General features: G+C 58.4%; 2 protein-coding genes and 2 non-coding genes across 10 annotated transcripts in view; 2 read left to right on the forward strand and 2 right to left on the reverse strand.

Annotated features, from left to right (window-relative positions):
- The window catches only part of ALPK3 (alpha kinase 3), a 36,194-nt gene extending 26,970 nt beyond the window's left edge, over nucleotides 1-9,224 (forward strand). For all 5 annotated transcript variants that reach the window (XM_075431373.1, XM_075431377.1, XM_075431374.1 and 2 more), the window contains 9 exons: nucleotides 1,050-2,898; nucleotides 3,712-3,859; nucleotides 5,293-5,420; nucleotides 5,693-5,728; nucleotides 5,850-6,124; nucleotides 6,479-6,567; nucleotides 6,815-7,032; nucleotides 7,231-7,279; nucleotides 7,453-9,224. In XM_075431373.1, the coding sequence (XP_075287488.1) occupies nucleotides 1,050-2,898; nucleotides 3,712-3,859; nucleotides 5,293-5,420; nucleotides 5,693-5,728; nucleotides 5,850-6,124; nucleotides 6,479-6,567; nucleotides 6,815-7,032; nucleotides 7,231-7,279; nucleotides 7,453-7,774 (3,114 nt within the window). In that variant the 3' untranslated portion in view covers nucleotides 7,775-9,224. The remainder of the gene's footprint in view (nucleotides 1-1,049; nucleotides 2,899-3,711; nucleotides 3,860-5,292; nucleotides 5,421-5,692; nucleotides 5,729-5,849; nucleotides 6,125-6,478; nucleotides 6,568-6,814; nucleotides 7,033-7,230; nucleotides 7,280-7,452) is intronic.
- A 299-nt stretch (nucleotides 9,225-9,523) lies between these two features.
- On the reverse strand, nucleotides 9,524-21,610 carry LOC104330634 (sodium/nucleoside cotransporter 2). 3 transcript variants are annotated; one of them, XM_075432034.1, is made up of 19 exons: nucleotides 21,594-21,610; nucleotides 18,813-18,937; nucleotides 18,094-18,223; nucleotides 17,927-18,024; nucleotides 17,375-17,466; nucleotides 16,746-16,935; nucleotides 16,239-16,380; nucleotides 15,396-15,509; nucleotides 14,919-14,996; nucleotides 14,463-14,543; nucleotides 14,046-14,126; nucleotides 13,778-13,903; nucleotides 12,412-12,542; nucleotides 12,034-12,202; nucleotides 11,665-11,862; nucleotides 11,118-11,199; nucleotides 10,501-10,599; nucleotides 9,950-10,061; nucleotides 9,524-9,856 (listed from the first exon to the last, which is right to left on the reverse strand). In XM_075432034.1, exons 3-19 carry the CDS (start codon nucleotides 18,160-18,162, stop codon nucleotides 9,733-9,735), a joined length of 1,986 nt encoding a protein of 661 aa, XP_075288149.1. In that variant the 5' UTR covers nucleotides 18,163-18,223; nucleotides 18,813-18,937; nucleotides 21,594-21,610; the 3' UTR covers nucleotides 9,524-9,732. The 3 variants fall into 3 exon arrangements, with proteins under 3 accessions (XP_075288149.1, XP_075288150.1, XP_075288148.1); XM_075432035.1 differs by lacking the exon at nucleotides 21,594-21,610 and adding an exon at nucleotides 19,970-19,982; XM_075432033.1 differs by lacking the exons at nucleotides 9,524-9,856; nucleotides 9,950-10,061; nucleotides 21,594-21,610 and adding an exon at nucleotides 10,192-10,345 and having other exon boundaries at nucleotides 18,813-18,887.
- TRNAH-GUG (transfer RNA histidin (anticodon GUG)) lies at nucleotides 20,533-20,604 on the forward strand. Its single transcript has one exon. It is a non-coding gene; the product is annotated as a tRNA-His (tRNA).
- TRNAH-GUG (transfer RNA histidin (anticodon GUG)) lies at nucleotides 20,926-20,997 on the reverse strand. The gene has a single exon. It is a non-coding gene; the product is annotated as a tRNA-His (tRNA).
- Nucleotides 21,611-22,238: the final 628 nt, after the last annotated feature.

The following is a 22,238-nucleotide window of genomic DNA, read 5'->3' on the forward strand; positions in this document are numbered from 1 at the left end:
TTGCACCGCAGTCCTCTGATATTCATATTATCATAACAATTGTGTCGGGAAGGGCTTGCTGAGAGACCGGCATTAGCTTTCCTGGTTTTTCCAAGCATTCAAATGAAGCCGAAGTGGCACAAAGTAGAAGGGCTAAGTGCCATAGCCCTCCTTTCCCATGGACCTCATTTTGGAGGCTTAAAGCTCAAGTCAGAGACCTCAGGAGAAAATCCTCCGGGATGGAAGGGGAACCTGTTGTGTGCCTGTCCTGTTCCCATGCAATTGTCCTGATGTTGCTAGCTGAGCATCAGCCGGGCACAGGGTGTATCAGCAGTATCGCTGCTTCCCCTGAGCCTTATCCTACAAAAATAGTTAGTGCCCCTTGGCTGGAGGATTTCACCAGATCTCCTCAGGATAAAACTCAGCCGTCACGATGGGTAGCTTGCTGAAATGTTTGCTGCTGTGCAGCTGCAGTCGGAAACATTTGAACTTCCCGAATGTCAAAGAAGCAGGATGATCGAATAGCGCAGATAACGTCACGGTGTACAGTTTCGCTATAAATCATTTGGGCAGCCTCATCCAGATAGGGTGTGACATGCTGATCGCCCCATCTCAGAGTGGAGATTGCAGATAGAATATAGGGAGAGCACTGAGTCTTAAAAAAGAGCAAGGAAATTATACAAGCTCTCGACAACGGCTGGTGAAAACAGGAAAGTTTTACTCGTTGGGAAGGCGCCACGTCAGAGGAGATTGAGTTAAAAGCCATTGAATGTTTTAGAGAGGCAGATCTCCTGCCTTTTTGTGCACAACCAAGGCATTGAAAGGCAGAAAAGTTGAAGGCAATTAAAAAAACCAAATGTTTGTGCAGCATGACAGGGGGCTGTGGCGCCCACTACCGTGGGTTGATGGCGAAGCCAGGAAGTCCTGGATGAGTATCAGTGATACCAGTTTAATATTACGATTCCAGCAGAAGCTGGGCAGTGTCGTATGGTACAGATGGACCACAAGCACCACTGAGCAGACCCAGGCAGTAAAATTATGCTGATTCTCTATTTTTTTTTTTTTACTAGGTTGCAGCAACGGTGGGAAAGTCTGCTACTGACCTAAAACATCCAGTGTCCGGTGCAACCATAGAAAAGGGTCAGCAAGCCAATAAGTTAGAGGAGCTCAGGAAAGAGAAGCCCATCTGCCAGGAGACCAGCGGGGCTGGGAAAAGGATGAATCCTCAGCTGAGGCCTCAGGAGCCACCAAAGCCACCAGCACCTTCTCCAGACCATGTGCAGTCTGGCAAGGAGCACCCTCCCTCTAGGAAGCAGGTAGAAGGACATTCCCATGCTCTTGAGGGCAGAGAGACCCAACAGGGACTGTTAAATCAACAGGACAGAAGCCAAGATGAGGAAGAGCCATTGGTAAAGAAATCCAGTCCTCCAGAGCCTGGAGAAGACACTGCTCTTGAGCAAATCACACATCAGACAGCAGTCAAGGATGGGAAGAGCAAAAAAGCAGCAGAGCTGTCTGAGAGCCGTCCTGGTGCAGAGGCAGGAGGGAGAGTTACAGCAGAGCCGTCTCCTGGGGTTGCTCATAGGGAGGCAGGAGGGACACCTTTGGGACATCAGGAGACTGAAACACCAGCTCCTGCTTCAGTTCTGCTTGGCAAGGAAGAGCCGCTTCCTGCTCCTGCAGCAGGGATGTTGGTAGCTCCGGAGGCACTGCTTGCAGCTTACAGCACCCCAGGGATGGGGGCCACAGCAGGAGAGGTCCCGCCTGGAGCCCAGCTGCTGCCTCCTGCGAGCAGCGAAACAGAAATCAAGAGGGCAGATGAAACTGCCTCACAAGAAGCGTTTTCAGCCAGCACATTAGGGGAGGAGAGTGCAAAGCCAGTGTGTGGGGGGCCTCAGGGGAAGGAAGGAGGAGAGCAAACAGCCACAGCTCCGCGACAGGAACCGGCAGCACCTCCAGGCGCTTTTGAAGGAGGTGCTGAGGTTCAGCCACAAGTACCACTGGTCCTGCCTAGCCCCGAGAGACCTCAGGAAGTGTCTTTGGAGGAGAAGATGCAGCACAAAAACCTTGTTTCCTCCTTGAAGAACTATTTGCTGCTGCTTTTAAAAATGTCAGAGAGCAGTAAGGATGCCACAAAAGAAGACGTTGACCCCAGGGACAAGGAGCAGCCTGATGCAGAGGAAGTCATGCTCCCAGAGATAGGCATTGCAGGCCTGAGCCCCCGCACCTCTAGGAGAGTTTTGGAAAAGGTACAAAACAATCAGCTCTTCCAGACAGCAGAGAACTTGCCTCTGACCCCGAGGACATCCAGGCGGATTACGGGCATGATTAATGAGGAATTAGTTACCAGCAAGGAGATGCTGGCTTGCAGGCCTGTGCCACCGAAGAGACGTACCCGGGTTGCTCCCGAGGTGGAGGGGCCACCCCAGCTCTCTGTGCCCTCCATTGTGGTGGGCAGCATGCCAGCAGCAGGAGTGGGGCAACCTCCTAACAATATTTCTGATTTGCCTCCAGTGAGCCCTGAAAAAGAGAGCCCTGGTGACTCTCTGGCAGTGCTACCTTGTGCCACGCCAGAGGAGCTTGCTTCCGGGGCCCGGCGCAAAATATACCTGCCAAAAACCAAGCAGGTGGGGGAGGAAGAGGAGGCAACCCCAGGGAGCCCAGGGCACATGAGAAGTCCTACCGTTTCACCACGGCAATCCAGGAAGAATGCGGCCCTGTTGCAGTCACCTGCCCTGACTCCGTCCCCTCCCACAGAGCAGCGCTTACCAACCCTCACGAGGAAGATGGCCACGCTGGAGGTTCCTAAGCTGTATGAGGAGCCCACAGGTGACAGCAGTGGTGACCACGAGGTCCCTGAAGATGCTAAGCCAGAAGCAGAGCCAGCAGAGTCTAAGAAAGCAAATAACCCATTTAAAGGTAAGGGAAGAGGTGATCCCCATGAAGCCGCTTTCCTTGTTGCCTACAAAGGGAGCCTGGCCAGCTGAGCCGGTGATAGTCAGCTGGGGCCACATCAGTTTGGTGCATTTGCAGGGTGTTCAACGTTGCCCTTTGGCTGCGTGAAAGCCAAAAGTCTGCCTCAAGACTTCTTCCCTAGCACACAGAGGGCAGAGGAACGCAAGAGACAGCAGTGCTGAGACTGGCTGTCTCCACAGCCTGGACTTCCCTGGCCAAAGAAATCATATAATCCTCTTGTTCTTGGTCTGCATGTCCTGGTCCTCACCAGGCCTTATGCTGGTTGGGGATCCAGTGGGCATCAGTGGGGTGCACGCTCCTTTTCCAGCTCGATGGTCAATGCTATTTGATCCCTCATGGCAATGAATTAGAAAAGGCATAATCCTGGTGTTGAAGTGCCTGCGGGAGCCAGGCGATACCCTCATGGAAATCAGCACTCTTGCAAAAGTAAGGGTAACCTGGATAAATCCCTACTTCAACAGAGAAACATTTCCTCCAGCATTCCACAGTGTTCTTCTGCATTGCCTCTGGCCGAGCCGCACGAGGTATTGCAGTGCTGCACTGTTGAACAAATTTGTACTGCTTGTATCCCACCGTATTTATCCAGGCGGTGTTCTGAGACCTTCCCTGGGAAGGCGATGCTGTACCAGGCTGTGCTGAGATGTGACACCCAACACCAAAGTCCTAAGCAGCAGTGCTGGGGTGGGCTGGCCTGTCCCCGGAGCTGCTGCCAGCACTGTGTGTCTCACCATCGATGTCTTGTCACCCTGTCCTTAGCTCCACAGGTGATTCGTAAGATCAGGGCAGAACAATTTTCCGATGCATCAGGAAACCTGAAACTTTGGTGCCAGTTCTTCAATATTTTGAGTGAGTCTAAGCTGATGTGGTACAAGGACGAGATCCCCGTAGCAGAAGTCCAGAGGAGGTAACCTGCCAGCTCTGCTTCATTGTAGTCCTTGTGCTTAGCCCTGGGTTTGTGTCTTAAATCCAGTTCCTTGCGTTTACTGGGGTGAAGGTGCCCCTGCTGTTAAGGCTGCATGGGAAGCTCACTGCACGGCACAGTACATTGTGAACTTTTATCTTCTCAGTACCCAGGGAGGGAGGGATTGCCCAGATGGGGAACTGCTGCCAAATTTGTCCTGTTGATGCTCCATCTGGAGCCTGGCTTAAGGGCTGATGTTTTGAGTAGCAGAGCCCTGGGAAGGGGCTGACCCCGAACCTCGGGAAGGGCAGGGAAGGTGCTGTGCCCACCTCAGAGTTTGAGAGCTGCAAAACTGGGACCCCAGGTGACACATGTGAGGGTGGCAGCTGTGCTGGAGGGTCTGCATGCTGCACCCGAGCAGGCGTTTCCATGCAACCACCACTGGTAAGCACCAACAGGGAGAAAGCAGCTCTGGCTTTGCCCTTTCTGTCCCTTGGCACTGCCCTTGTGCAGGGAGAGCATGTTTGGACAGCTGGGTGGCTTGTTGTATTCTGGGTGCTGCTTTGGGTGCATTGTGGAGAGCAACTTGTTCTCAAGCCCGAAGGAGCTTGTGTGGAAACGTCATCCACATTGTATAAGATTTACCTGATGCCTTTGAGGGTCCCTTGATCTCCCTTTATAATGAACAGGGAGAAAGAGGTGCTTCTGGGGCAGAAACGATCTCCTATGGCAGATATTTGAGCTGGGGCAGATGGACGAGGAGTGGCCATTGCCTTCTAGCTGACCAGAGCAGAGCCTGCTCAGCCAGCGGGTCTCAGGATGGGGGGTCCCACCTCTTCCCTCTGTGGCCCGTTATCCCCTTGCTGGTTCATGCTGGCCATATGGGGCAGAAACAGGCCTTTGGTGCTTGGTGGAGAACCATCTGCCCAGTGTATCACCACCTTGGCTAGAGGAGCTGCCAGCCCAAAGCTTGGTGCTGCAGGCTGAAGAAGACACAGAGCTTGTGTGTTGCTGGTCCCTCAGAGAGGGGCAGGCTGCAGGATGGGGAGTGGTGTCTGCCCTCACTCGTGAACAGCTGAAAATGAAGCTGGACACCTCTGTGGCTGTTTGGCTTGCAGCCAGCCCATCCAGATGTGGATCTGTTAGCCCAAGCACAGCCCTGACCCAGCCACAGAGGCAAGTACCTTTATCATTCTATGGCCCAATCCGAGCCAGATTTTTCAGGGCTTGCCTGGAAAATGAGCTTCTCCGTGAGTACAAACTGCAGGGTCATGAGGTGCCCAGGGGGCAGCTGGGATGCACTTCTGCTGGCTTCCTTTGTAGCCCTCTTCCAGCCCCCCAAAGGCAGCATGGTGCCCACCGCAGTGCCTGTGATGGCGCTCCCGTGTCCCCCCACTCATCACATGGGGTTGAGGCCGTGCTCTGGTTTCTTCCAGCGCTGGTGACGAGGGCCAGGCAGCCTTGGCTCTTGTGCAGGCATCCCAGAAGGACTGCGGGGTCTACCGATGTGTGATCAGCAACGAGTACGGCACCGATTCCACTGATTTCCTGCTCAGCCCGGAAGGTGAGGAGCCCTCAGCAGCCTGGCAGCTCTCCCAGCTGCCTGGGTGTGCCGTGGGGTGGCTGGCGAACTGCAGAGAGGGCTTGGTGCCAGGTTGCGAAGGGGGAGCCTTGCACGCCCCGTAACACCACCTCTGCGAGGTTCATCTGCCTCTGTGTGCTAATTTACAAGCGATGTACTCCATCCTCCTTGCCATCCCTTGGTGTGGAAGTGCGTGGGGCAGGGAGAGGATCCTAGCAGGACCTTGACACCTCTTTGCTTTCTGTCTCCTCTAGTGCTGTCAGGATTTATCTTGCGGGAAGAGATGGAAGGTAAGGGCTGCATGCTGCGGAGCTGCAACTGCTGCCCCTTGCTGTGCAGCGGGCTGGCAGCTCTGTGGCAGGGCAGGATGTGCCCGCGTTGTCCCCCCTCACCAGCTCTTCCCTCCACCAGTTGGAGAGGAGATCGAGATGACGCCCATGGTGTTCGCGAAGGGTTTGGCTGATGCAGGCTACTGGGGGGATAAGCTCTTCGGACGTGTGGTGAGCGAGGACGTGGAAGTGGGTGCTGGTTTCCTGCGCAAAGCCTGCCGTGCCAGAGCCATCTACGGCCTGGAGCCTGTCTTTGAATCCGGCCACACCTGTGTCATCAAAGTGCACAATTTCATTGTCTTTGGGACCAAGAATGAGAACAGCCTCATCGAGAAGAACTATGATATCACCATCCAGGTGAGCATCCTTGTGGGGCACCCTCTGCCTGTCTCCCCCACACCTCCCCGTCTGTCTGTGCCACAGTCCCCAGCTCTGTGCCCACTTTCTTTATTTCCTTCCACTTTTTGAATGCTCTGGAGGGGTTGAGCCATGTTCCAGTGGGCTGGCAATGTTCTTGTTATTCTTGGCTTCAGCGCTTCTCTCTTGAGAAACATGGAGCTGCTCGAAGCTTTCCTGTCACTTGTCCTTTGACCACCAGGACAGGGAAACAGTGGGCAGCGGTCCTAGGGGATGCCTGGCCAGGCGGGGGGTCACAAGGAGGTGTTGGTGCAAGACAGGACTGGTCCCTGACTCTTCTGTTTGCATCTCCAGGAATGTAAAATCCAGAACTCCAGCCGTGAGTACTGCAAGATCTTTGCTGCTGAGGCACGAGCTGTCCCTGATTTTGGAGCGGTGCCCGAGTAAGTAAGGTGCTGTGGCTCTGCTGGCTTGATGTCCCGGCAGAGCATCCTGGGGGGTGATGGGAGGGCTCCCTGTGGGTGCTGGGGACATCCCAAACGGCAGTACGCTCTTCTCCCACCCTCAAACAGAAGGGGTGTCAGGGAGGGGGGAGGCAAAAGCCAGGGTTGCAGACCGTGCTGCGCATCCTCTGCTGTGGTGGGAGAGCTCGCCAGCCGGGGCTGACCTTGTCTGTGCACTTCCATGCAGGATAGTTCCTCTGTACCTGATTTACCGTCCAGCCAACAACATCCCTTATGCCACGATGGAGGAGGACCTGGGTGGGCCCTGTGAGCAGTACTGTGTCACTGAGAGAGATGGCAGCTTGGTGGCACGAGGCACCTCAGAGATTGTGCTCAAATGCTGCACTTTCCAGCACTGGGTCTACCAGTGGACAAATGGAAACATCCTCGTGACTGACATGGAAGGTAAGGGGATCTCCCATCTGATGCCCTTGGCCCCTCACCACTCTCTGGCCTGTGAAAGGTGGAGGAAAAGCCCCAGCCTTGCCCTCCTGCCTCTTTCTCCACGTGCCATGGAGCTCAGCTCCCAGGGCCATGACCTGCCCTTGGTGCCGGTGCCCGTCCTTCTCTAGCAGAGACTGGCTGAACTCCCTTTCATTGCAGGAGTGGGCTGGAAGATGACCAACGTGCGGATCGCTACCAACCTGAAAGGGTGAGTGACCCTGAGCGGTTGGCGCAGGGTGGCCCTGCCTGTCCCCAGCTCCACCACTCACAGGGCGAAGGGCTGTGGTGGTGGTGAGCAGAGCTGGGCTTCGTCCTCAGCTCCCTGCTCTGGCGGGATGTCTCCTGGTGTGAAGCAGGGTCTGAGGATGGCTGTGTTGGCAGGTACCAGGGGCTGAAGGAAAGCTGCTTCCCCTCCCTGCTGGAGCAATTCGCGTCCGCTCACCAGTGTAACCGTTACTGCAGCATCCTGGGGCTGAAGACGCTGGAGCCACCCAAGCCCAAGGGCTCCAAGAGCCCCTCCATGGGTAGGAAATCTGCCCAGTCCAGCCCCCAGCTTCAGAAGAAGGGGCTGGCGAGTCCCCAGGGTACCCGCAAGGCTGCCGTGAGCCCCAAGAGCTCCCGAAGAGCTGCAGAAACAGGGGAGGCCCTAGCAGCCTCCAAACCCGGCTCAGGAGAGAACGGCAGGTCCAGCCGCCTGCAGTAGCCAGAGCTGCTGCAGCGGAGACCCCCGACTCCAGACCTCAGCCCGAGCAGCCTGGAGGCAGCATGCGACCAGCCTGGGAAGGAGAGGCCCTGGCAGTGGCTGCCACCACTGCTCTCCTCCCTGTGCCGACCACCCTGCCCGCGGCGCTTGCGTTGTGTGGTGTGTGCTGAGTGTGAGCGGCTCAGCTGGGGTCTGGGGGGGCTGTGAGCCGTGGGCAGCGCGGACCCCCTTGCCAATGCCTTTTTACAAGCGCTGCTGCCAGTGCTGGAGCCTGTTGGGCCACGTGCCCCTCCACACTCAGAGCTCACGTTCCTCTCTCAACTCTCTCCGTTTGCCTTCCTTAAGGCAGGGGCTGTCAGACCTCAGGCTTTGCCGGCGCCATGCCCCCTGCCTGGCTGCCCCGAGCAAACTGGGACTCTGGACTGCCCTGCTGGTTCCCAGTACCTCGTGTCCCCCTTCGTGTCCTCCACAAAGTGACGGCGCCAAGCCCCGCCAGCGCTCTGTGTCAAGGATGTGAACTGCAGCAGTGCCCTGGCAGTCGCATTTGCCCTGGCACACCGTGGTTTAAAAGGTTTTGCTGCAGAGAGGTTTAGCGGTGAGCTGCAGGGCTCCTGCTGCTGTTGCGTGGGGCTCTGGGGTGCGGGCCAGTCCCGTGCTGAAGCTCCGGCGTTGGTACCGCCAGCCACATGGGGATGCGATTTTGCGCCCCGGGCGGCCTTGCCGGGCGGGTGCTGAGGGCAGCAGTGCTGCTGTGGGTGCTGGCCAGCACCACGGCGAGGATGCTCTACCTCACACAGGGCACCGGGGAGCGGGGCGAAGGGGAGACCTCCCCTCCATGCCAGGCATTGCTTTAGTACACGTGGGTTTCCAGCCCACAGGACTCACCCCTCCATGCCCACCGGCCACATGCAGACCCCATACGTCCTGCCCAGCTCCATAGCACGACCTGATCATGCTTGCCTAGCATCACCCCTGCCCTGCCCACGCTGTATGCCGGTGGCAGCTAGCAGCACCCGCTCCAGATCCCACTGCGCCACGGCGGGAGGCAGCGACGGGCAGGTGGTGATGCTCCTGACAAAGTAAAGCACCCTGTGTTGCATCAAGCCTCCCTTGTGCCCATCAGCTTGCTCAGGCGTGCAGCAGCCAGCAGAGCGTGGCAGTGGGCAGCGAGGCTTGCAAAGAGCCCCAGCACTGCCTGCTTCGTCTCCCCACAGAGCACCTCCCTCCCTGTGGAGGAGGGGGCCGGGTGCCAGCAATGCCACCCGCACCGCGGTGTCCGAAATGGTGGCTCAGTGGAGCCTGGCAGAGGAGGGAAGGGACCCGGCTGGGAGTGCGGCATGCTCTGGGGTCCTGGTGCTTTGTTACTGGGTCATTGTAAAACAAGGATGTACATAACGCGGCCGCGTTGGCGAATGGGTGCTCTCGAGTGCAATAAAATGAGAAGGACTGACCTGTTCCCCAGCGCTGTGGTCCCTGTGGGAAAGATGTACCCAAGCATGGCAGGACAGGGCAGCTTTGTGTTCAAGGAAGGAAGCGTCTTCAAGTCATGGCTTTGCCCCCATCCACACCCTGTGGGGGAGAAGAGGGTGGCCAGGGCCGGACCCCAAAGCTGGCACCTGGCGGAGGATCAGCTTGCGAGGTCTGCAGCAGATGCTGGCTACGGGGGTGCAGCCTCAGCAAAGCACCTTGTGTCGCATGGGACAGCTGCGGTCGGGGGGCTGAGGGCAAGCACACAGGGATTTCCATGATTTATTTTTGGGAGCAGTTCCCTTGTGTCCGTGGGGCGAGCACCTGAGGGTGCTGGTTGCAAGGTGCATGCGGCTGTCTGTCATCACTGGAGTGGAGAAGACCGATTTTACAGGTCTCTGCCGGAGTTTTTTCCACCTCTGGGGCCAGGCCTTGAAGACCCTGGTGCTCCCAGGCCCTTGACCCCAGAGTGGGCAGCTGCCTGCACGTTTCTAGGTTGTCCCCGCGCAGGACGTGTGGTTGTAGTGCCCGCAGCACTGCGTCAGGCACAGCATGCTCTCCACCACGCCAGCCCAGGTTCCTGTGAAGGAGAGTGTCCCATTCTCGACCACCGAACTGGAAAGAGAGAAGTGTGATCAGGACAAGCTGCTCTCCCACCACCTGGGTCCCCAGGCAGGACCATACAGCTCTAGCGCTCTTCACACCGACCTGGCAAAGAGCTGCTTGCAGCACGTGTACATGATGTAGCTGGTAGAGCTGAAGTTGGCGGTGGTGAGGAAGGTTGTGCAGTCACCCACCTCCGTTGGCACGTGAAGGAGACCTGGGGACAAGGGCTCATGGCTGGGGCTCTTGAGGGACCAGGCATGCAAATCCCTTACCCCAAGCACGCTTGCAGATCCTGTACCCCAGCCCTGCTCACAAATCCCATACCCCAGCTATGCTTGCTTGCAAACCCTGTACCTGGGACTGTGCTTGCTGGTCCCATGCGCTGTCCCACCTCACCCCCCGATGGTTGCCGCAGCGACCCCCAGGGCCCCAGATGTCCCGATCCCAGCCCAGGTGCGCATGAGGGTCCCCAGCAGAGCTATTGGGCTTGGGCAGCACCTGGCGAAGGCATGGGGGTTGGAGACTTCAGCAGAGCCATGGGGAGGACAGCCCAGCTGTCCCCACCCCTGCACCTGCATCTGTAGGGGTATTCAGCCCTTCGCCTGTCCCTCCTCTGCTCTTTCTGGCCCTGCTGGCAGTGGGCAGGGACCTACCTGCCAGGCAGGCGTTGAGCATGGAGACGCAGATGCCAGTGAGCAGGGCTCGCAGCACGATGGAGGCTAAGTCGCTCTTGCGCTGGGGTACCATGGAGGCTGCGGGGGCAAAGCAGAGACCGGGGTCAGTCAGACCCTTGCTCCAGCTCTATCCCGGGCTGGGGACAGACATGTCCCAGGTCCCCAGCTGGCTCTGCCACACAGTGCCCTGCCTACCCCAGCCCCTGGTGTCTGGTGGATGTGGTGATCCCAGACAACAACCAGCAATGCTCTCTGCCCATCCTGGCAGCGGTGGGTGCTGGCAGAGTGCCACGCCCACCCTGCACCCATGGGTGATCAATCAGAGCCCTCAGCACTCTCAGCAGTGGAGTTTCTGCTCTTTGCCCCATGGCTGGGTGGCACCTGGCCTCGTGGGACGTGCACATGCTCTTGCCCATGGGTTCAATGCAAAATAATCCTTATTGCCTCATGCGAATCCTCTTATCTCTGTGCTGGCAGAGACCGAACATGGAGGCTTGAGCGCAGCAAATTCCTCCTGCTCCAGCTGAGCCCTTGCTCCCTGGGCCCAGGATCTCCCTGCATTGTGCCCAGGCACCCAGGACACGGGTTACACTCACTCAGGCCTCCCAGCATGATCCCGATGGAGCTGAAGTTGGCGAATCCGCAGAGTGCAAAGGTGGCAATCCTCTCAGCTCGCTCCTGGAGGGCACAGTGGCAGGGGATGGTCACCTCAGCCCAGGAGCAGCCTTAGAGCATCCAGAGCTAAGCACCATGTCGTAGCTCCCAGCCCAGCCAGACACAGTGGAGATGAGTCTCCCACCCTGATCCTTTCTCCTTCAGCTATTTTTGGGAGCAGGGATGCAGTTGGTGGGCAGTCTGCCCCTCGGAGAGGGTGGGCTGGGGGCACAGGGGGCCCTGTGGCATCATGATCTGCCCCACCAAGGAGCAGGAGAAATGGGAAGGGCGTTCACGGACTGCTTCAGGATGACCCTGTACCCAGCGGTGAGTGGACATGAAAGTCTAGTTGGCCATAGGTGCCCTCCCGCCCCCAACACCATCATCCCCCTGCCAGCCCACCACCTGTCTGCCTGGCCAGGTCCCATGCCCCATTTCGGCTGCCTCCATCCCTGCCCTGTGCCCGTCAGGGTGGCAGGTGTCCCTCACAGATAGCCACTGCTTCTGGCTGCCGTCCCACTCCTCCAGGCCCGACAGACGGTTCTTCTTGTATGTGGCCAGCTGCTGGTATGCCACAAACTCATTCAGGAAGATCTTGATCCCCAAGAGCTCGGCCACCAGCGGCGAATCTGCCCAGTCTGCCCCCATGAGAAAGGCCACGGGCATGAGGACATAGGAGCAGATCACCTGGGAAAAGCATCCCAGAAGGGAGCAACTCAGAGCTGACCATCTGCATAGCCCCTGCCTTAAGCACCCGCTGCCAGTATTTGCCAAACACCCAGCAAGGGTCTCGGCAGCCTACCAAGGCAGCGGGCAGAGGTGGGGATGGGGATCTGGCAGCCCAGCCCTTGGGGATACCTGGAAGGAGAGCCCCTCGATGTCCACCATCTCCCCCAACCAGCGCAAAGCAGCATTGATGAACTCCAGCACCGCCAAGAAGGCGATAAGGTTGGCCGCAATGTTGGCCACGAGCCCCACGGAGGCGGCAGCCCCATTGCTCGCAGCTTCCAGGATGTTCTGCTCCTCCCTGCACGGAAAAAGATCCCGATCGGCTTACGCGACCAGGCATCCTGTGTTCAAGGTCAGCTCTCGCTCCGTGGATGTCTGCACACCACAGGCTCTCCCACCCTTGGGGCACTCGCAATGTCCACTTGTGCCCCTAAATTGCCCCTGCGGCTTCCCTGCACTGGCAGGACGCGTGCAGCCCTGCTCTGCCATCCCTCTCGCCACACTCACCCGCTGGACAGGCGGACGCTTGCTTTGCCCTTGAATTTGGACTCTTCCACTTCGGGGTAGACGAGTTTGGACATGGCGAGGGCGCAGGGCGCAGCCATCACGGAGGCTGCGATCAGTGACGCGGCGTCTATCTGCAACGTGCAGACCATGGGCTTAGGCACCTCTGTGCAAGGCTGCGCCCCGTGATGTGACACCCCAGGGCACCCCAGCACATGGCTGGCAGCAGCCAGTGACGCTCGGAGCACCACAGGGCTCTCTGTTTGCTTGGGGTGGGAAAAATGTCTCTGCTTTTCCCATCTTGGCTCGCCACAGCACGGAGGGCAGCTTGCCCGGATGGAGACATTGCTGGAGCCACAGTGATCACGGCCTCAGAGATGTTAATTGCTCCTGCTGTTTGACCTGATCTTGATTCTTCTCCCTTCCTTGTCCCTTTTTATCAGTATCAGAGCGAAAGGTTGTGCAACATGGCGAACTTCTACCCGCTGACGAAGAGCCAAGCTCCCGGTGTCACCCCTCCCCTGCCCGCCAAGTGGCAACATCTCATTTCCCTGACCTTTCACCCTTGGCTCCCCATTTAAGGAGACTAATTAATGTTTAAATAGCATGAGGTCAGCCAGCAGGTCGAGGGGAAGGTTTATTCCCCATTACGGAGAAATGATGAGGCCACGTCTGGACACCATGTCTGGTGCTGAGACACTGGTGAACTGAAGAGGGCATCGCCCGGGGGGTCGGGGCACACAACCGCCAAGGTGATGCTGGAGGAGCGGGACTTGTTCGGCTGGGAGAAAAGAGGGCTGGGGGGGGTTTGTAGTTGCCATTCCCATCTACTTAAAAGCAGGATAGAGGGGAGACACTGCTCGGAGGTGCCCAGTGAAAGGGTGAGAAGCAACGACACAGTTTCACTGGGGAAATTCTAGTTGGATATAAGGAATAAATTGTTCCCCATGACTGAGGCACCTGTGGGGTGGACCAGAGAAGTAGGGGGAGATCTCCATCCATGGGGATGTTCACCACCAACTTGGACAAGGCCCTGAGCATCCCCTTGGGCTTTGGCATCACCTCATTTGGGCAGGAAGGTGGATCAGAGACCCCCAGAAGGTCCTTCCAGGCTAAATTATCCTGTGATTCGGTGAGATTTGCTCTGCTCGCTGTGCAAGGACAGGCCGTGAGGGTCCCATGGCAGGGTTCCGGGGTTTTGGCCAGGCCAGTGAAGGTGAGGCTGGACACGGAGGCACCCGGCCCTCATCCTGCTTATGGAAGGGGACCAAGGGGCACCTGCTGGGAGTCTTCCAAAGTCCAGGGCAGTTCTTGCATATGAGGACCCCATAGCAGGGAGCATGTGGCATACATTTGCTCGTGCACTCACCCCAAAGGATATGTAGGCACCCATCACGCTTCCTGCAATGGTGGAAAAGCCACCAGTCATCACAGCATGGATTTCTGAATGGGTCATATCTGCAAGGTATGGGCGGATGAGCAGCGGGGCTTCGGTCTGCAAGAGAGAAACCACTGTTGTCCTTGAGACAGGGCCATGCAGGGCTGCAGGTCTTCTGGAAAGGGAGGAGAAGACTCTTCCTCCAGGGCAGGCTCAGCTGCAGGGGCTGAGGAGCTGGATCTCCTGCCCAGGACCTTACCTGTCCCACGAAAATGTTCCCCGCCACACTCAGGGTCTCAGTGGGAGTGGTGCCCATTGAGACCTGAAGCACCCACGAGATCTGGGGAAAGACAAGACCATGGTGTTCACAAAGGCTCCTGGCACTCTGCCACCCACCTCGTGACGCAGGGCACAGTTTGTCCCTGAGGCTGCACAGAGGTGATCTTACGAAGCACTCACAGAGCTGGTAACAACATCAACTCCAAGGCTGGGCTTTCTCAGGAGGACATGCAAGGAAGAGGGAGTTTGTGTCTATTCTTTCAAGTAGAACAAAACACCCCAAATTAGTACCATGCCAATTTTCCTGGGACATCCCTCAGCTGATCACAGTAGTCAGAGAGCCCACCAGGTTCTTCTCCTTTCCACCACCATCCCAGAGCCAGGTGTGAGGCCCTACCTTGACAATGAGCCACTGCATGATGCCCAGGTAGTAGAGGACAGACATCACACAACTGAAGAAAACAACGATGGGCAGAGCCTGCAGGCAAGGCACCACGGCACAGGGTTAAAGGACAGCTGAGCAACACATCTGAGTATATGTGGGGACCAAGCCCCTCTGTCCCATGAGCTGGGCATGGCATGGTATTGCGCAGCCAGCCCACGCTGTTGAGGTGCCACAACACTGGGCTAGGCTGGCAGGAGGGACAGGGACCAGTGCATATTCCTCATGGCACTGAAGAGGTCCATGGGTGGGTACAAAGCTGAGGGAGACTCATCTTTGAGCTGGTTAAGCTCCGCTGCAGCAAACCTGGCTGCGTTAACTCCGTGCTCTCCAGGAACCCAGCAAGGCAGCCAGACCAGAAGAAAACCATGCTCTGTCTCTCCCTCCCCATACCCCAATCCCCAAGCTGACCTGAAAGGCAAAGACGTCTTCAATGAGCGTGTTCCCAAAGACGAAGCCGGAGCCAGCTGTGGTATAGCCCAAGAAGATCTGCAAGTGGAGAAGTGACATTGTAGTGTGGAGACCTCCATTAGCTCTCTCCCTGACATCTCACTTCTACCTAGCAGGGGTCTGTACCCCCAGCCCCACAGTTCACTTCACTACCCTGCCAGAGAACGACCCTCTGAAACCTAAGCTGGTGACACTGGTGGGCTGTTTCCAAGCCACAGGGCACTGCTCCAGCCTGCAAGGGAGACCGCACCAAAGGGTCTGGTCTGCTGTAGAAAACCAGGAAAGAGCTGGCTTTTCTCCAGTGCCAAACAAAAAAAGTTTGTGAGCGTGCAGTCCCTGCCGCTTCTCCACTCTGTGCCACCGTCTGCTCTTCTTGCTGATCCAGGGTGGGGCTGCACTGAGGGCACAAGCACGGGATGGAGTGAGCAGATGCAGTACCTGGATCTGGTCACCCAGCCACTGGAAAGCTTGGACGCCAGGGGTTGTTCGGAGGACGAAGAGTCCAAACAAGAACTCCAAGCCAAGACCCCAGAAAACGGCTCTCCAGGACACCTGGGGACCAAGAGGAGAACGGGGACCAAGACATTAGCAAACACCATTCCACTGCACCCTGTGTGAGGGTCATGGGGATACTAATAAACAAGAAGTGTCACAGAAAGGTTGGTGATAGAGGAAGAAGATGAGCTGGTGGGACTCAGGAACTGGCTGGTGGAACACAACCTGCCAGGCTTACCCAGGAGGAGGTGAGCACAGAGACCTTCTGATGGTTTGACTGGTAGAACAGACCCACAAGATCAAAACTTCATGTTCATTAACCCTTTGGAGGAGGCAGATGGAGGGATTGCCCAAAACATTGAAGCAGGTTGGGTTGGAAGCCACTGGGGTTTCAGTCACTTCTGCCCGAGTCACCCAAAGCTCAGGCCCACTCTCCACCCACAGGAATCTGAAGCTCAAGCATGGGTCTGGTGCTGGGTGTCTGGGTCTGACCCACTGTGAGGAACGTGGTGGAAAACAGGATGGAGGCACCATGGAGGAGCCCTGGGTTGAGCAGTGGGAAGGAGAGCAGTGAGGTGGCTTTGGAGCTCCATCCACCCGACCAGCTGGGCTTCCCAGGCTGTTTCCAGCCCTGCCCAGGAGCCCTGCTGTGCTTCTGCTTCCTCCAGGGAGCTCCAGCCATGGGCTATCAGGGGATGCCAGTGGGAAAGAAGGACTTGTTCCCCAGTGCTGAGTGGCCACCTCCTGCGAGGGGACCAATGGCCAAGCCACATTTGAAACACATACTGCGCAGTGGTGCTTGGAGCAGGCAAACAGGAACAGCACCAAAAAGCAGAAGCCAGCTAATGAGATGAGCTGCTCTGGATTTCTGGAGGTGTCCAAAGCCAGCCATGCGATCAGGCCTCCCAGGAGAGCCACCCACAGCAGCCTGCAAAGGAAATCCCAGACTGTCACAGGGAGGATGTCCCCACGGGGAGAGCAGCTCATGAAGGGCAGGAGCTAATTGTGCACGAGTTGCCACCATAAGGTCCATGCATCTGAAGAAACCTGGGGTTCAGACACAAATGAGGGATGTGAATAGCCACCATGCTACTGAGGTAGAGTAGCAAGATGTTTCCACCATGGCTTTTAAGTGGTCCCCAGGCTGGGCCATGGCTCATCATTCATGAGGTGCCTGCACGGCACTAGGGCATGTGCCCAATGCCACTGGCTGTTGGTCACAGTGGCAGAGCAGCCACGGGAGAGAGGACCTGGGTGCTTCGAGGGATCTGGCCCTGCCTTTTCCTGACTCACCATTTCAGCCATGGCCAGGACTTCTGGAAGCATTTCCAAACTGGGCTGAGGAGCAGCAATACCTTTGCCTCACAGTGCTTCTTGAAGAGGCTCCAGCAGATGAAGAAGACAACCACAGCAGTCATGACAACCAAGGCAAGGGCTCGCTGGAAGTTGAGCCAACAGGCCGCAATAAAGTAGCACAGGTAGGCTGGAGAAGGCACACTGGGGGTCAGAAACATCAGGGCCGTAGGATCAAGGATTCATAACACTAACCATGGCTAACAATGGGGTTCATTTCCTCCAAATGTCCTTCCCCGGCTACCCTTGAGGGTCCCGTCTGTGTGCGAGGAGGACTTAGGGAGCACCATGCCAGCGGCCAGGCTCACTGGTGACACCACCTCAGCGGTCTGGGGCCACATGGGGCAAGCAGAAGAGGCAAGCAAACCCTTTGGGTAGGTGCAGAAAGGGGAGAAGGTGCAGGTAGCCCTCACAGACAGGAGTGGTGGGGTGAGGAGGGAGCAGGCAGTGGGTCTGGTGAGAGTGGATACAACCTCTACACCAGTGGCCACGCCCAGTGCTTCAGGGCTGGGGGCATGGCCAGCCAGAGGGATGTGGAGATGGGGGTCTCAGTGCCAGGAAGTCCTCACCTACTCCAAGGAGCCCCAGGATGACCCTTCTTAACACCTTGGCATGAGCCTTGCAGAAGCGCTTTGCCTTGGATACCGGCTGCAGGGCCTTCCTGGGGAGAGTCACATGCCACAGACAAGAGAGGCACAGAAGATGGATCCTGAAGACCAACCCAACCCAACAGAGCCAGATCATGACCATACCTCTCAGAGGGGTGCTGCAGCAGCAGCATGGTGGTATAGGTGTGCCGGGGCCTCTAGCAGCTCTGCTGCCCGCTCCCAGGAGTGAGCTGGCCCATTATGGCAGGGAAGACCCCACCATACACCCCAACACCCCCAGCACCATGAGTGGAGGCTTGCTCTGGGTGGCTGCTATAGGGACAGAGACCTGCCACTGCCACCCTACAAAGCCATACGGAGTCATCGGGCACTGTCCCCACTATGTGGCCCATAGGACCCTACTCTGCTCCCAGATCAGGTTTGGCTCCAGCAGAATTGCTGGCCTCAGGATTGCAGACTTGCTATGACCACTGGAAATACCCTACATACACACATCTCCGGGGGTTATCCTACCTGCTGTAGGAGGAGAATTTCCCTTTTCCTTCTCCTCTCCTCTCCTCTTTCGTCTCGCCATATGGACCATCGTATTCCTCACAGACTCTCTCCTCCCCCTGGAAAACATTAGCTGGAGCACCCTGAGCAGCTCCTGTACCCCGACAGGAGGGGAGGGGGGCACTTACCACCGAGCAGAAAGCTGGGTTATCTGCACCCTTCTCAAGGTTGTCCAGGGTTATCTGGTTTTCTTCCATCTCCAGGACTGCCACAGTTTCAATGCGATAGAGAAACAGCACTGCGAGGGACCAGCACTGGCTGGGGAGAGAAAGATGGGATCAGCTCTGGGAAGGAGAAATGTTCAACCCTGATTTTCAATTTTGGGTCTCTGAGAGGAGAATGCCCTTTGCAGTAGGGATTCAGAGCAGTTCCTGCACCAGCACATCAAGGGACCATCCCATGAGGTTGTCAAGCTGTGGGGCTGGTGTGCTGAGTTCCTTGTTCTCCTGTAGCTCCGGGAAGGTTTTTGCTCTTGCGTGCTTTCAAGGAATTATGGGAGAGGATTAGATGCAGTAGGGAGAGCTGGTACTCCTCCTCCGAGTTTGTGGCAGTGGCCACTGGCCTCCATGAGCCCCTTTGCAAGTGGATTTTGCAAAAAATATATTTGGCTGCATCCCTCATAGAGAGCTCTTGGAGCAACCGAGTAAGATAAGGAAGAAGGTCCTTTCATGTTGAGACCCAGTACAGTGCAGGAGCGACGGGTAGGAGTAAGTGGTAGTTTTCGTGGACTGGTCCTAAAGGAGAATCATATTGGGAGTACTGGTCCAGCAAAGTCAGAAGAACCAGTGACGTGCCAGGGCAGGAACCCTTGGAGCATCCCATTTGGACATCCTCCCAGTTCCTCTACCTGGAGAAGGATGAGGGAAGAGCAGAGAAGTCGCAGAGAAGGCAATGGTCAACCGCAGGAGCACTTCTGTGTAAGGACAGAGGGAATAAGGAGTTGTCCTTGCTTTGGAAGAGAGTCGTGGAGGTCTGCATGAAGAAGATGGAGATAACAAGGTCATTGCCTGCTTCCCGCAGCGTGAGAATTTGGGTCCTCTGAGGGGAGTGACCCAGCCCCAAATGAAACGAGTGGAGGTCAGGAGTTTTGGAGAACATCCCTCTGAACGTGGGACCTCACAGCAGCTGAAGATGGCGGTGGGCTCCACGGGTCAGCAGAGCCACCGAGGGGGACCACTGAGGCGTGCTGGCCACCAACGCGACCCTGGGCTTGTGGCTCCTCAGCACCAAGGCAGGACCCAGGGCCATGGTAGGAACCCAGGACCCCAGACCTCCTCCAGGGCCTCCAGCACCCCCTAGGGCGCAGGGACCTCTCACCAGGACCCTAGCAGGGATCAGCAGGACCCCCACTTCCCCAGGCCCACAGCTGTTTCAGGGACTGTCCCCCTCTCCCGGGACCCCTCTGGGCTCAGTGACCCCTCCAGCACCCCCGGTGCTTAGGGACCCCTCCAGGACCTCCCAGGGCTCCGGGACCCCCCAGGGCTCCCAGCCCTGCCCATCCCTCCCAGTCCCACTGCCCTCCAGGACCCCTGGGCTGACACCACCTCCATGGCCCCCCCCTCCTGTGGCTCATCTACCTTTTCTTTTGGCGAAGCCTCATTGGCTGCCCTCCCCTTCGGGCGTGGGGCCACATGGGCAGGCAGCCAATCAGTGGGGCAGCCGGTGGGCCCCCTCACCCCATCGCGCCCCCGTCCTCACGACGTGCCCGAGCCCTGCCGCGCCCTCATGGCCCCCGTGGCCTCCTGGTGCAGCGTGGCCACACGCCCTCTGCACTCCTGGCTGTGTCCTCGTGCCCATGTCCTCGCCCCCCACGCCCCACGCCCTCACGCCCCATGCCCTTGACCCCCACACCCCACGCCCTCACACCCCACGTCCTCGCCCCCCACGCCCCATGCCTTCACGTCTTACACCCTCACACCCCACGCCCTCACACCCCCCACGGCCACGCGCCCTCCCTGTGCCCCCCGGCTCCCACCCCGGTGCCCGCTGTCCCCCCGCGCTCACCCGCCAGCCTGGCCAGCCACGCAGCTCCCGGCCCCGCGCCCCGGTTACCGATTAACAGCTCGGTCCAAAGAGCTGGGCTGGGCGCTGCAGGGCCGGGGCCGCCTCGGCTCCTCCTGGGGCTCACGCCCTGGAGCCCGGTTGCCCGTGAGGGCGTGCGGGGCGGCCACGCAGGCCACCATGCCGTCCAAAAAACGATCGCCCTGGGGTACTTTCACCCCCAGGCGAGATGAGCCTCGAGGGAAGGTGTGAAAAGCAGAAAGCCAACCGCCACCCTGCCACAGGAGACGCTTCCTGGAGCCCAGCCGGGCACACGAGACCTCCGAAGCTGTGGCGGTGCGAAGTCACGTTGCTGAGTGGTGTGGGACGGACGGGGTGCCGCGAGTCTTGGAACCCCCTTTTTCATGCGGGACGGTGGGAGCGGCACCCCGGCGTGCGCGCCCCGGCCAGCACCCCCCGCTCGGTTCCGTCTTCGCGAGGGGAGCGGCGAGGTGAAGCAGCCCCGAGGGCCCGCACCGGCGCTAAGGGCCACCGCGCCGCTCTGTGGCGCAGAGCCCCGGTAGCGCGCCGTGATCGTATAGTGGTTAGTACTCTGCGTTGTGGCCGCAGCAACCTCGGTTCGAATCCGAGTCACGGCATCGCCCCGGTGATAGCACGGCACACGGGCTCTCGTTTTTTCCTTTTCCCCCTTCTACGACGCCGCCATTATTTTTTATTTTATTTTGTTTTAATTTCCCGTCGCCGTGTTGCTTATTCCCCCCCGCCCCGCCGCCCTGCAGAGTCCCTGGGCTGCGCGGGCATGGCCCGGCCCCGCAGCACCGCGGGGGGGAGAAAAACACGAGCTGCCGGCGCGATGGGGGAAAATAAAACCACAAAGGACTCATGAAGCCGCCGGAGAGTTAAAAGAGCAGGGCCCAAAAACCTGTCAGAACCCCTCTGCCGTGGTACCGCCGAGGCGATGCCGTGACTCGGATTCGAACCGAGGTTGCTGCGGCCACAACGCAGAGTACTAACCACTATACGATCACGGCGCGCTACCGAGGCTCTGCATAACAACCCGGCGCGGCGGCCCTTAGTGGCGCTGATGGGCGGGGCGGGACCCCGGCTCCGCGCTCCGCCCCGCCCCGCGCGGCGGCGTCTCCATGGCGACGCTGGGTGAGTGGCGCGTGGCCCGGCCCGCCGCCGCGCGGGGCTGTGGGCGCCTGCGCGGGGCTGGGTCCGGCCCGGGCCCCCCGGCCCTGGCCGTGTCTGCGCAGGCCGAGCCCGGCCTCGGCCCCGGCGCGGGCTGTGGCCCCCCCACGATCCTCTCGACGCCCCTCACCCCGGCCCGACGCCGAGCCCCGTCCCCGCTGACCCCGCTTCCGACCCGCTCTCGCCTCCTTCCCCGGCGCCAGCGCCGCGCCGCACCCTGCCTCCCGCCCGAGCCCAAGCCCTCGCCCCGGTTTGAACCCTCGCTAACCCCTTGCCACCGCCGAGCCTCCCTCTCTGGCCTCGGCCCAAGCCTGCGCTGTGATCCGGCCCTGTCCCTGCGGCCCCCACCGGCCTCATCCCGACCCTTCCCCTCACGCTGTCCCCCACCCCCGGCCTCTCTGCGCCTTAGGGACCCCGCCGGGACCCCGCTGCTCACCGCCACGGAGCTGCTCGGGGAATAACGTTTCTCTTTACGGCACCATTAGCGGCTGGGCACACCAGCGTGGTGCCTAGGGACCCGGAGAGGAAGACGAGGGACTAGCGATGAACTTGGCTTTGTGGCCCAAACCCGGGGCAAGTATCGGTCTGTGCTGCGGCTCCTGTTTCTTCCTGGTGAAGCACGCGTTAATAGTTAATGACCATTTGGCATCGCCACTGTTGCTGATTTTCACAGTGCTCCAAGTATTAAAGGCTCTTTTATTTTCGCAGATATGCAAAGAATTCAAAACACCTGGGATCAAAAGGATCTCTTTGTGCAAAATATTTTTAGAGCAATCATGGCACTTGAAGGCACCCAGATGACTCATACCTCTGCGCTGCGTCACAGAAGCCTCTGGTCCTGCAAGCGCAACGAGCTCATCACTGAGCATCACATATACGCACCTCCACATATTTCACTTGCAAGTGCTGGAAGAGGGAGAGGTCTCCTGCAACCATGCTGCCCGTGGTGGGCAGGGGTATGTCCCTGCACCACGTCCGTCCTTGTGTATCTGCTGCAGCTGGTGAATCCTAAATCTAAGAGTCTTCGTGAGGCTTGGGACAAACCAGGGGAAGGCCTTGTGCACCTTGATTACTCTGTGGA

Source organism: Opisthocomus hoazin, chromosome 10, assembly GCF_030867145.1.
Source record: "Opisthocomus hoazin isolate bOpiHoa1 chromosome 10, bOpiHoa1.hap1, whole genome shotgun sequence".
Lineage (NCBI taxonomy): Eukaryota > Metazoa > Chordata > Aves > Opisthocomiformes > Opisthocomidae > Opisthocomus > Opisthocomus hoazin.